Source organism: Micropterus dolomieu, linkage group LG08, assembly GCF_021292245.1.
Source record: "Micropterus dolomieu isolate WLL.071019.BEF.003 ecotype Adirondacks linkage group LG08, ASM2129224v1, whole genome shotgun sequence".
Classification (NCBI taxonomy): domain Eukaryota; kingdom Metazoa; phylum Chordata; class Actinopteri; order Centrarchiformes; family Centrarchidae; genus Micropterus; species Micropterus dolomieu.
Window position 1 is genome coordinate 21512994 of NC_060157.1, and position 13688 is coordinate 21526681.

A 13688-nucleotide genomic window follows, 5' to 3' on the forward strand; every position below is an offset into this window, starting at 1 on the left:
GTTTGGCTGAGTACCAGAAACTTTTAGTTGTACTTTTTAAACAAAGTAATGTTACTTTGTTGGTACGCTGATTGATTTAGAAACATGCCATGCGTCTTCAAGCATCTAAGGATTACAAAACTGTTGACTGTAGAGCTGCAGTGATCGACAAATTATTAATCAGTAACTTTTTTGATAATCCATTACATGTTTTTAATTAATTGTCTTTCAAGCTACATTTGCTGGTTCCAGCCTCTGATGCTTTTCTTAGTCACAGTCTTTGGGTTGTGTACTGTTGCTTGATTTGAAAAATCCTTCTTCGGCTCCTTTGAAGTTTTCATACAGAACTTTCAAATAGTTGAAAAACCTCAGAATAATACTTCAAGTGGCCATTTAGATCTTATGCATATAAATTTCTTAATGATGTCTAATGGTAACTTTTACAAAAGCATTTTTCAAGAAGATATAGTCATTTGTACTGTACTCGCAGCTGAGAAGAATGGGTTGAACTTTGTCAAGGCTACAATTAATAATAACATATATCCGTATATAGCCGTACTTCACTGAAAACTGCAGCAGAAGGAGTCTCTGTTTTTCTCTTTCATCATCAGTGGCCTGGGCTGTTTATAGGTCTTCACTTTCACACACATTATGCAATGACACATACATACACGCTGCCTAAAAAGCTGAACTGGGTGCGACCATCTGTTTGAGGGTCAGAGATCAAACGGCGACTGGAACCTCTGACGCCTGTCTGATCTGGCACACACATACACATACACACAGATGATGTGTGGTACATGACCCTTTCGTCTGACCCCGGCCAAAGAGAAAATTTGTCCCACAGCAGCAGCTCACATAACTCTGAGTGTTTGGTCTGGATGTGATGTGAAGGTCTGGACTTGACAGCTTTTTCCAGTTTTCCATTGACTCATTGACTCATACTTCCCAGAATTTGTCAAAATGAAACACTTTTAGCACTGATTTTTAACACTCTGGGAATTTAACTTTCATTTGATTTTAAACAATTTTCGCATCAGCATCATGCAGCCATGTATTCACATACTAATGTTTAAAACCAGTTGATTGTCATTTATCCTTTATATATAATAAGCTCTTGCTGGTTCCTGCTTCTTTAATGTGAAAAGGTGTTGCTGTTCTCTATTTCAGATCATTTCAAGTTTAATACTTCTAGGATTTGGACTGTTTTTTAAGACAAAATAGGCACCAATCTTTTTGAGTTTTAGGAACATGTGAAAGGTGTTTGTCATTACTTTCTACATTTCATAGACTTACTGTATGTAGCAACATTAATCTAAAAAAAGACATACATAAATAATAGATTTATATTATTAAGAAGATAATCTAAATAGTTCCAAGAGTTTCTATTTTAGCCCAACTAACCACTCTAAATTATAACAGTAACAGTAATGGTTACCTACCTACTGTGCTATGACTGTTCCCTCAAACAGTAGACTGCCATCACATTTGCACCATTGTAGTTTGAACAGTGCTGTTAATGACATTATTGAGCAAGTATGTAAAAGTTTCTGCAGTTTGATTTGATAGACGGACAACTTAGTTGTAAAATTTGACAACAGAAATCAAAAGGTGGGCCTCATTAACAGCCAAGGAAATCAGCATCAAGCGTTTATTACTGCAACATTTCCCCAGACAGTTTGGTGTGTCCCACGGGCAGCAGGCAACAGAAAACAGTGCATGTCAGTTTGCACTAATTCTGTTTTTACTCCTGGAAAAACTAAAACGTCGTCACTCTACACGTTGAAAAAATAATTCAGAGCAGGGAGAGGAAGACCTTGATGACAGTGAGGCCGATGCCAACGTATCCACCCACATCCAGACAGGTGGTGTCCTGCAGGCACAGCAGTGCGTCAGAGCCTCTTCAATAACACATTTCCTTTATTCTGTTTGCATTGGAGAGTGCCTGTGGTTTTGAAAGACATTCCTGTGATATGATACTAGGAAATTAGGGGAACAGAAAATATTTCCTTGAGAAAGGTTGTTATAATCCTCATCACATTCAGATATTGTAATGCTTTTACTTGAATTCCTACATTCCTTCTAATTGAGTGTGAAAAAGAAAACTTGAACCCTTACTAGAAACATCTCGAGGTGTTTTGTCATTATCATTATCTTTTCTCTTCTAATGCATAGTTCTCATAAACCTCATAATTGTTTTCTTGTTTCTACAGTAACACAGAAAGGAGAATTACAGGTTTGCTCACGTGTTTCCAAATCCACCAAAACAGAAAATATTCAGGATTAACACTTCAAAAAGCTGATTTATGATAACACTTCTTTTTCTGCTACAAGATGTTCTACAGGTTAGAGTACTGCCCCACTGTACTGCTGTCTCACCCGAAGGCTATAATTTCACATTTGTCTTTACAATTAAATGTAGCCTGGAGGTAACGCTGGCGCTCTGCCTCACAAGTGCTGACAGTCAAACAAAACAAGAGAAACATGATTCAACATAATCCTGAGGCATTTATTTTAAAAGCTTTGTGATCTGTCACCACAAGATGATATACAGTACACCTCCTCTGAAGTGAAACTTCTTCATCGGTGCCAAACTCAGACAATACAGTCATTTCTGAAGTTACCCAGTGTACTCTGCGTTCCAACATTTAATCAAAATCACCGTGTTTAGAGGAAGGGGGGGTAAGATTAGTGTCTGTGCTTTTATGCAGTATCAGGAACCATTTGCATAGACCAGCACTTTAATTTCCATATTTCCTAACAAGTTGTCTCATAAGTTAATGGTGCAAAGGTAACTTCTTGAGGTTGGCAGTGTTCCCTTTAGCCTGGATATGAATTGGCAAATGGACAAAATGAGGGAGAGTTATAAAATGTGCAACAAGGAACAATAAAGTCATGAATAACTTCCTTTGAAGGACTTTATATCGTGCATTACCTCAAATATTTGGCCCTGTATAATTGTCTTTATTGTCACATTAACATGGATCTGGTGTGTTTGTGTGTGTGTGTGTGTGTGTGTGTGTGTGTGTGTGTGTAGCTAGCGCTGTACAACCCCGAGGCAGAAGGCAGTGAGAGTCCTGGGAGTCTGGGCAGCAGCCTGAGCAACAGTCTTTCAGAGCAGAATTTGGCTTCTGTCAACCTTAACAACCTGAACACCGCTGTCAGCAGCGGCAGCAACGTACACAGCTACACACCAGTAAGACATTTTCTTTATTTTGGGTGACAGTCTAATGATTGCCGCAGGAGAATTTCTCTTGTTGTTTATGTTTATCCGCATGAGAACAACAGCTGACCTGATGCTGCTACAGTCTTGGTCTTGTTTAAGGATACTGTACTTCAGCAGGACCGGTGCTTTCTCCTTTTTCTTCTACTTTGACTTTTTTATCTTGAACTGGCAACTTTGAAACTACCAGCATTCAAACAAAGAAATGCTTTTTATTATATGTTCTGTGTTCACTTGACATAATCTTGATGATTCAGTCACCGGTCCAGACACTCAGTCAGTTCAGAAGGTGTCTGCTGCACCCTTAGCAGACTGAGGAGGTGGTAACCAGATAACGACATGTACACTGGAACTACAGTACACTGCTGAAACTTTCATTGTCTGTTTGATGTTCAGACTTCATATATTGAATATATTTTCAGTTTTGTAGAGCACATTCAGTGTGCTTAGATGACAATATTCTGTAAAATATCAGTAGAGTTAAGCAGATGGCACAGACGTGGAAAAACTGGAAAAAACATAAATTTCAGTTGTGCTCACTTAGAAAATAATTTAAAAATGCATTGAATTCATATGCACTATTTATTTAGCTTGCAAATTGAATTTTGTTTTGCAGCCAACCATCAATACTGTTTGCAGCTCCTCACTCGCCTCAGGTTAAGAATTTTTTTTTTGCTGGTCGACCCTGCCGGAAATGCTGGTATGCGTTGATAGAAGTGCCTCTATCGTGCAAAAATTAAACAGCAAGAAACATAAGAGTCATCCCTTTGTGTTGACAGTTCACCTTTATCGTCTCTGATGCATATAAGTGATGCGCCTGTTGAACGCTTCGTTTTAACTATGGAGTGATACATCTTGCCTCTACATGATCTTTGTTGGGAGTTGCACATGCGCAGTTCCTAGTTAAGAACTATTAGCCGATCAGAAGCAGAGAAGGGCGGGTCAATGAGAAGCCGGTAAACACGGCTGCCTGGAGGGTAGCTAGTGTTTGGAAGGGAGAGGAGATGTGTGTGCTGCAGCTGCAGGGCGTGTCGGACGAGCCGCTTGGCGAGCGTTATATGACGCGCATTTTGGTTTTGGGAACCGGCTGGACTACAAACAAGCTGTTTTCAGGCAGTTCAGAGCAGAGTATTCTGTGGGAGATGGGAACTCCCTTTGGGCTGGACTTTAGGCTTTTTCACTTTGCAAACCTGTTACATGCACAAAAAAGATACATAACTCAATAAAGGAGAGGGGAAAGGACAAAAAGCATAATATGACCTCTTTAACACATTTGACACAAAAAGAGAAAATTGTGTACAATTAAAAGCCGATTTATTCTCTGAGCTTGTAATTAAACACTTAGATTGTGCTGTCACTGTGCCTTTTGCTGCGCGCGCGCGCACACACACACACACACATACACACGCAGGTTTATTTAAATCAAGGGCATCCCATGTCTTCCACTGTTATGGTGCCTACAGTCTTGGTAAATATAAGCACACCCCAGACTTGGTAGGCCACAGATTCACTGAGAGATATTTGGCCAGATTTTACACTGGCTGTTTAAATTATTCTGCATCCTTTATAAAACAAGGTCCTTTGGATATTGGAATTGATTAGTCTCAACCTGTGAGTGAGTGTGTGTGTGTGTGTGTGTGTGTGTGAGAGAGAGAGAGATAATAAGTTGCCTTTTTATGAAAGAGGGATAGGTTAGCCAGCCCTTCTGTCAGGAACTAATCTGTCCCATGCCCATCCTATGATTTAGAACAAATATTTAATTGAAACAGTAAATAGTTCTGGGTGATCAGAAGCAGAACGGCTCAAGTGATCTAACCTCTGAATTTGAAATGGGAAGTTTCAAACGGGGTTTTGCTTAAATTGGCAGCTGGATAAACAAACAGAAATCAATATTTAGTGTTTCCATGCCTACAATGCTTAACTTGCAGTATGGTTTCATTTCACTGTAAAGTATGTAAATGAGTACAGTAGATGTATATATAAATGTTAACATACAAATACAGGGCGGCACGGTGGTGCAGTGGTTAGCACTGTCGCCTCACAGCAAGAAGGTTCTCCCCGTGTCTGCGTAGGTTCTCTCCGGGTGTTCCGGCTTCTTCCCACCATCCAAAGACATGCGGACTAGGTTGATTGGTTACCCTAAATTGTCCTTAGGTGTGAGTGTGAGCGGTTGTTTGTCTATGTGTGGCCCTTCGATGGGATTGGCTCCAGCCCCCCCCCCCCGCGACCCTGTACGTAGGAAAAGCGGTTGACGATGGATAGATGGATGGATGGAACATGCAAATACACATATTTTCATACATACACATTCATACCTTAATAAAAAAGCTGTTACACAACTAAACACCAATAATTGTGAATCCTTTAGATTTAATGTGAGTTCACTGTTTGAAACCTCCTGCCATTTCTTAACATTGTTGAACAAGCTGGATGTCAACTTCCCTCCTAACTGTCTGAAAATAAAGGTTGCCTGAAGTGCCACAGTCGGTCTGTAGAGTACTTGAGCAAGATCTCTCAACAACTATAGGCCAGATTCCCATAAAATTGGAAATGTTCATGGTTCCCAGAGGAGGAGTCGTAATGATTTTGGTGATCCCCTGATTATTCCTTTAGTGCCACCAACATATAAAAATGTCCCCTTGATTAACATTTTGGTCATGAAAGAGTATCTCAAAGATTAATATTTGCCTTCTCATAGAATTTGTTTTGGATATTCATGGTCCCCAGAGGACAAATCAAAATGTTTTTGTTGACCATTTCTATAATCACTCCATCAAGCCAACGCTCCATTTAGGAAACATCTAAATCTAAAAGACAGTTGCATTAACATTTACTTAGGAGATTCATGCTCCCAGAGGATGAAACTTTAGGAGCAGAAAGGTGCTCAGAATGTGTCTACATTCCTTCTGTATATCCATTTATTCAGTCCATTTTATTCATTTTATTCTCTTACTCCATGTTGCTGCAACAGCTTGATTTTCCCATTGTGGCCATCAAAGTTCCATTCAGCCAAATCTAATAATGGGGACTTTTGATAGACTTGCACTGCATTTGACAAGTGTTTGTGTCTGTCCCTTTAAAACAAATATAATACAATTTTAAAGGCCAGTCTCGGTCAAAAAACAGTTGGTCCAAAATTACAGCAGTGCTGAAAAATCCCTACTCTTCATTATTTTTCCCTTGTAGCAGCTGCTCACCTTTTTACCATCAATCACTTTTCCCTGCTCACCTCCCGCCTGCATTAGCAAAGGTCAGTGCAATCTCATCTCGTTAACCTCTCATTTCTAGAGGCCATCTTTTGTTTTCCTCCTCCTTGCATCACCTCGCCCACCCCTCGCCCTCCGCCACGATCGCTTCAAACCTCGTCTGTGGTCTGGTCCACTGGGATCAGGGTTAGTTCTGCCTCATTACCTGGCGCAGGTGATACCCTCCTAACTGACAGTGATTACTGGTGGCACCCCTGGCAGAGATTTCAAAGACACCGAGAAAGTTGATGGAAAGGCTGCCATTATTGGGTGGAGGTAGATGTGTGGGGAATGTGTCACGCTAAGTTGGCTTATATTTGCGGAGGCACAGTGGTCACAGCAAATTGCTTGTGTTTGCTGGGTGGATGGTGAGGAAGATGACAGCTGGGATGAGATGATTGAGGGTAGAGGAAGACAGGCTGCATTCTCAACATGAGAGAGAAATTTGAAGCACTATGTTTTTGTTTTTGTGTTCATATGAAAAGAAATAAGCATCAGCAAAGATTTCCTTTTAATTGCATGAAATTTAATTTGGTATGATCATCATAGTGAACAACTGAATAAAAAAAGATTTGTTGAAGGAATTAATGTGAAAATTTAATTTGAGTGGCGAAACTGGGAAATTAATACAATTTCTTGAAACTGAATGTGATTATTATTTATTTTTACTTTTATCTATTTTACAGTGCAGCTCTCCAAATTGAAATTCTGGTTTCTCAATTTAGATTAAGCTACTAGAAACACTTTGTATCCCTGTGTGTTGACTGACAGGTAACAGCCCACCCCACTGTTTGCATTAGTAGGCTCACAGTCTTCACTTTGGCCACCAAGGCCATGTGGTTGTTTAGTCTGGTCATTCATGCTAATGCTGGATTTTAAAGCTGCTGTTTGCACCTACACTGACTTATACAACGTGAGATTCATCTATCTCACGATTGACTAGTGTGACATTAAGAGCAAAAATCTGAATCTGTCAGACCGAATACAGCTCTGTGTTAAAAGAAATCAATGGGCTGCGTTGCTGTTGTGTATTGTGTGTTTTGCTGCAGGTGCTGATGAGAAGATGAAGTACAATCTAGGCAGTCCAGTTTGAGTAATCCATGAGTTTTAGGAGTTTTTCTTTGTATACCAAAACACTGCATGGTGGTTTATAACGCAATGAGACAGCATTTTCCAAATCAGATTTTTTTTTCCCAGTGTCTTTATGATTGTGGAGTAATTAGAATTACAGAATGTAACTTTTATAATTAAGTCTCAATGTAGTTCAGGCAGGTACGGAAGTTGTCACATGTTCCATACACTACCCAGTCCTATTGTGTATGTCCTATCTCTAACACTGGGCAGTCCATATAAACATTTAAAGCTCATTCTGTCTGCATACACAAACGCTGAAATCTGCATACATAGCTGCTACACCATACCTGCTGTCAGTCCTTCCACCCCCACAACCTCCTCCTGGATTAGCATTTAGGTGTGTCTCGTGTATTTTAAATACAGTATATGTTAATTAAATGTTGTATATCTCAGGCTCTGTGTGTGTGTGCACGACGTGTGTGTGTGTGTGTGTGTGTGTGTGTGTGTGTAGGTGTGTGTGTGCACCAAGCTTGCCAAGATTTCTTTTAAACCATCACTTGAGCAGAGCCCCTATGACAGACTAAAATGCATATTATGTTGCAAAAAATGAACCTTGACTTGAGAGTCATGACTGAACAGTAATCTACCAGGAATGTGCACTTAACCATATTTTACTTGCCAGTGTGGTGCTTTAAAGGTTTAGTGTGTAAGATTTAGAGGCATCTTGTGGTGAGGGTCGTGAATTGCAACCATCGGTCCAGTCTACCACTGCCCCCTATCCTGTCAAAGAGTGTAGGACAGCTATGGTGGCTGACGCAGCACAAAAGGAATCTCTTATGAGACAGCAGAGTAGCCAGTCAAAAAATGAGGTTTCTTTAGGTATATTAAGAAATTATATTTTCTTAATTATTCAGTAAAAGCATATGTTATTGTGACTTTGCCACTGACGGATAACATGGAAAATGTAAGCCAAGAGTGTGTAACATTGTTACTGTTTCTGCACCACAGTCCATTATAAACCACATAATAGATAACTTTATACAAACATTGACAAGGGAAACTAAAACTAAAACTGCCCGCCAACAATAATATCTGGCCCGCGGTCAGATTATGGTGCTTTGATATCAGCAAAAAATATAAATAAAGAAATACTTCAGCGGTGCTGAAATAGATCTCAGTCATGACAGCAACAGTTACTCACATAATCACTTCCTCTATAGTGGTTTTGCCTACAAAATAAAAGCGCGAGAAGCTTGTTTACTGCAATGCTGTATTTGGAGTTGAACTGTGCTTTTACTTTGAAAAATTCTGAACAACATTAAAAGAGTATGTAGCCTTCTTGACACACCTATGAAAGAGCCGTCAAAGAACGTGATTCCCCTAAATGTCCTCTGCCTGGAGATACTGGGGAAATGCAGAAGTGTCAGTAGGTTGATGGATGTGGATCAAACACCAAAACAAAAACAGTGCAGCACATGTCATCTGAGAAACATTTTCTGCAGAATCCATATGTTGAGGAGGGGGGAAAAAAGTCACCCTGAGGTGGGACTGAACACTCAAGCCTTGGGCTGTGAGTCCTGCACACTACCAACTGAGGTATCCAAATAATATGTTCGTGCAGGTAAATTTTATGGCTTATATTCTCATCCACCAGCTAATGGATGAAAATATTGCTCCGATGCTAAACTTATTTGCCAACCCCTGCAGTATATTATTACTGCTTCTTCTTCTAACGAACCTATTCAACATAGTGATGAATGTCTGCACTGCCTGAATTCTACCAGAAGCAGAAGAACGTAGTGACGAAATGCGCTCTGTAGCGCTGTTTGTCTGTTTTCAGCTACTGTAGAAAAATGGCGATGCAACCTGGACATCCATGGAAGGGGGTGCCCACGGTTATATACACTGAACAAAATTATAAACGCAACATTTTTTTTTTGCCCCTATTCATCATAAGCTGAACTCAAAGATCTAAGGGTGCTTTCACACCTGTAGTTCGGTTCATTTGGTCGGGACCAAATGAAAAAAATTATACACCGTTGCATTTTAGTTCTGGTCTGGTTCATGTTCACAGTAACCATGACGTTAACAAACGTACAGGTAACTTGTTGATTGGACAGCTTTGGCGATTGTCATCCTGCATCATCAGGACCCACGTGGGGAAATCAAACTCCAGTGACTGACAGAAGTTTGTGCAGCACTTTAACGCTTCTGATCTGAATCTCAAATAGCTCACGAAGTAATAATTTATTATAAGCATGATTAGTAATGCTAGACAGCAGATCAACCGCATAGCCTATTATGAATAATAACGTAAAACAGGACATGTACAGTAATAATTCGGGGCTTATTCGCCTATAATATACTGTGGTATCGCTGTCACACATATTTTATGGACTTAATGAACTGACAGGGTAAACAGAATACTACTTGCCCTCTTTTTTTTAACAGATTTTAACCTATTAATCAGGGAAATACCCGCGCTGACAAGTAGGCTATAGGCCTACCTTATAAAATGATTTTCACAAACATAGTGGCTGGAAGTAACGCTCAGATCACATCTCTGCTATCATAAAATCCTGTGTTTGGTTAGTTTGCTTTCACACCACAAGCGAACCGCACCAGAGTTCGTTTGAAAGCGTATCGAGACCTCCTTGAAGTGGTGGTCTCGGTCCTCTTGTTTGGTCCGCTTTTGGTGCGCACCTGAGTGCGACTGCTGTATTCACACCTGCCCAAACGATCCGCACCAAGGGGGAAAACGAACTCTAGTTCGATTCAACCAAACTGAACGAGGCAGGTGTGAAAGCACCCTAAGACTTTCTCTATGAAATTAAATCAATCAATCAATCAATCAAATCAAAATCAATGTACACAAAAGACCTATTTCTCTCACACATCTCCTTCGCATAGAGTTGATCAGGTTGTTGATTGTGGCCTGTGGAATGTTGGTCCACTACTCTTCAATGCAAAGTTGCAGTCAGGTGGAGACCCTGATGAGGATGATGAGCATGCAGATGAGCTTCCCTGAGACAGTTTGTGTAGAAATTCTTTAGTTATGTAAACTGATTGTTGCAGCAGCTGTCCGGGTGGCTGGTCTCAGACGATCTTGGAGGTGTAGATGCTGAATGTGGAGGTCCTGGTCTGGTGTGGTTACACGTGGTCAGCGGTTGTGAGGCCGGTTGGATGTACTGCAAAATTCTCTGAAACGGCTTTGGAGACGGCTTATGGCAGAGAAATGAATTCAATTCACAGGTAACAGCTCTGGTGGACATTCCTGGAGTCAGCATGCGAATAGCACGTTCCCTCAAAACTTGCGACATTTGTGGCATTGTGCTGTGTGATGGAACTGCACATTTTCAAGTGACCTTTTATTGTGGCCAGCCTAAGGCACACCTGTGCAATACCCATACTGTCTGATCAGGATATTGATATGCCACACCTGTGAGGTGGATGGATTATCTTAGCAGAGGAGAAGTGCTCACTAACACAGATTTTGAAAGATTTGTGAACAATATTTGAGAGACATAGGTCTTTGTGCACATAGAGAAAGTCTTAGATCTTTGAGTTCAGCTCATGATAAATGGGGGCAAAAACAAAAGTGTTACTTTTATAATTTTGCTCAGTGTAGATATATGCTCATTCTAAGGTAATAAAAACATAATGGTTTATTATGTACGGTCTTTTACACACTACTGAAAACATAGTTATGAATCTCATATAGCATTTCTGTCAATAGATCCTCAGAAATATTACAAACAGGACCTTTAATGGATGATGGTGCATTTTGTTGTGGTGGAAGTTGAACCAGGATTTACGTGCATGCTTGACGACACTGTATTTTTTCCCGGCCTCCCTTGAGTCGGGACACCCATTGTACCAGTTCAGTGGACTTTTTGGTCTCATTGAAGTGAGTTTTTTGATGCACTGCTGATGTCGAACTGACAGCAGCCTTACACTTTTTGCTGCACTGTGAATTCAGCCTTTGATATCTTTTTGTGAAACCAGTATCTACCTTCACTGATTTCCCGTTTGTCCTTTTGTCTGTTTGTCTGTTCTCTCTCCTCTCTGCCTGTCTTGAAGGTGAGTACCCACTCAGAGCCTTCGCCCCAGTCTCTGAGCCTTCAGCAACCCACCCAGCCGCCACTGCCTCCTCCTCCTCCCTCACAGCCCCAGTACAGTTTGCCCGTCCCGGAGTCACGGGAGAAGCAGCTCTGTTTCTCTGACTTTGAGGACCTCAGCGCTTCTTTCCGAAGTCTTTACAAGTGCGTCTTCGAGCAGTCCTTCCAGCAAGGTGGGTGTCGACCCTAATTTTTTATGTGGATTAGTGTGTATCTGTTCGTGTGTGCTTGTCTAACATCTTAATTGACACATGTTCGTGGGGGGGGGGGTGTAAACCTCTATGTAAGGCTTCATGCACATAATTAACTGTCAAGCTTAAGCTCCTATTGAAATGGAAAGAATTTAACATTGCTTTCATGGCAGTGAAAGAATCCCAGTTATTCACCTCCACCAAACACTACTCCTACTCAATTGTATTTTAATAAACAAACAATCTGTTGTTCCGCATATCTGCATTTTATGGCTCGCTCAGTCAAATGAGTAAAGGCAATTAAGAGGAAGAATTTAACAGAAGAAGGAAAAAAAACTCACAAACACATCTGCAGTCGAGCAGAGCAAAGGGTTCTGCAGCTTTGATAGCAGCTAATTAGATTGGTTCTAAAGTTTGTGAAGCGTCTTGCTAATTGCTTCCTGAAGCTTTCGGGTCACCAAGCCTCCTCCTTCTTGGAGCCCCCACCATCCCACCACCCTCCAATCACCTTCCCTTTCCGCTTTCTTCTCCACGTACACATCCGCGTCCTGTAACTGAGGAGATTGATGCGCTCTGTTGAGCTCCGTAACTGCTGTCTGGATTTACCCTCTGACAAGGTCCCCTTCAATTTGTGGTCAGGGGGGCACATGCAGGAAAGATAAGACAATGAGAATACTAGTTGAAAAAAAAAAACAGTATGACACAGAGACCTAGAAAGAAAATGAAGAAGAAAATGGATTTAGCAGATCCTTGAAAGGGCCCCTTAAGTGTGAGGCTTAGCAGGAAACGGTGTCAGCAGTCATTGTATTTGAGAATTTGAGTCACACTGAGTCACCCAGACAGCGGCGCTCATCGTCTCCTTTGAAAAACCACAGTGAATCCAAGACCACACACCACACTGTAATTGACTCAGGTGTTGTCGCAGTAATTTTCTGACAGATCTTAATCCTCATAAATTATAGGTCAAAAACATATTTGACATTAAATGAATGAAATAAAGCTTGAAATCATCAGTTGGAGCAAGAAGAAAAGTCAGGCTTGATAACAAATACGTGTACAATACGGCTTTAAAGGTTCAGTAGGTAACTTTTTGGCATATTTGCTCACTATATCCTGACAGTAGTACATGAGACAGATAATCTGTGAAAAAAATCTGGTTCCTCTGGCTCCTCCTACTGCAATATGCGAGAATCTATCGCACCTGAGTCAAAACCACCAATCAAAACCAGGAGCAGTCTCTAACGCAGTGTCAGCTCGTGCACGCGCTGCGCAGCCCCTGTCCTCGTTCATGCTCCATCTTAATATCTTCAGCGAGGCTTCAGCAGTTTTGCAAAGTCTGAGAGACAACCACCAGCAGTGAAAGAACTGCCCATCCTTCCTTTGCCAACAACAGCGTATAGTAAAAAAAACACTTGTGTGAACACCTCCCGGCTCCACACGGAGCTTCTGGCTCATTATGTTGGATGCCACGGCTCTCGTATCGACGAGGGGCACAGAGGCATGACGACAAAGAGTGGGGAATAACTTTTGAGAGGGGACGGTGGTGTACTAGCTTCTCATCCTGCAGTGAGACTTTGTCGCAGCTGCCTCTGAAGCCTGGATTGGTGGGGCATCTTTGAGAAGAAAAGTTGATGTGAGAGGAGCTGGGGTCTTGGCGAGACTTTTGCTGTGTAGAATGAACCTTACACCGGAACAAGTTATACAGGGCAACGGGCGCCTTCTTGTGGGGTTGGTGGGTGGGGCTTAGCAGAGTGATACGAGCAGCAGAGAGAGATGCGGAAGGTTTTGCATTGTATTTTCACTTGTTACTGACTGCTGAATAATCCACACTCCCTTATTTCACATTGAAATCAATGAG

General features: G+C 41.2%; 1 protein-coding gene across 6 annotated transcripts in view; it reads left to right on the plus strand.

Annotated features, from left to right (window-relative positions):
- Window positions 1-13688, plus strand: part of LOC123975312 (forkhead box protein J3-like) — a 69925-nt gene that overhangs the window by 45872 nt on the left and 10365 nt on the right. For 5 of the 6 annotated variants that reach the window (XM_046056694.1, XM_046056693.1, XM_046056697.1 and 2 more), the window contains 2 exons: window positions 3017-3175; window positions 11602-11812. In XM_046056694.1, the coding sequence (XP_045912650.1) occupies window positions 3017-3175; window positions 11602-11812 (370 nt within the window). The remainder of the gene's footprint in view (window positions 1-3016; window positions 3176-11601; window positions 11813-13688) is intronic. The other variant, XM_046056698.1, reaches the window with a different exon arrangement.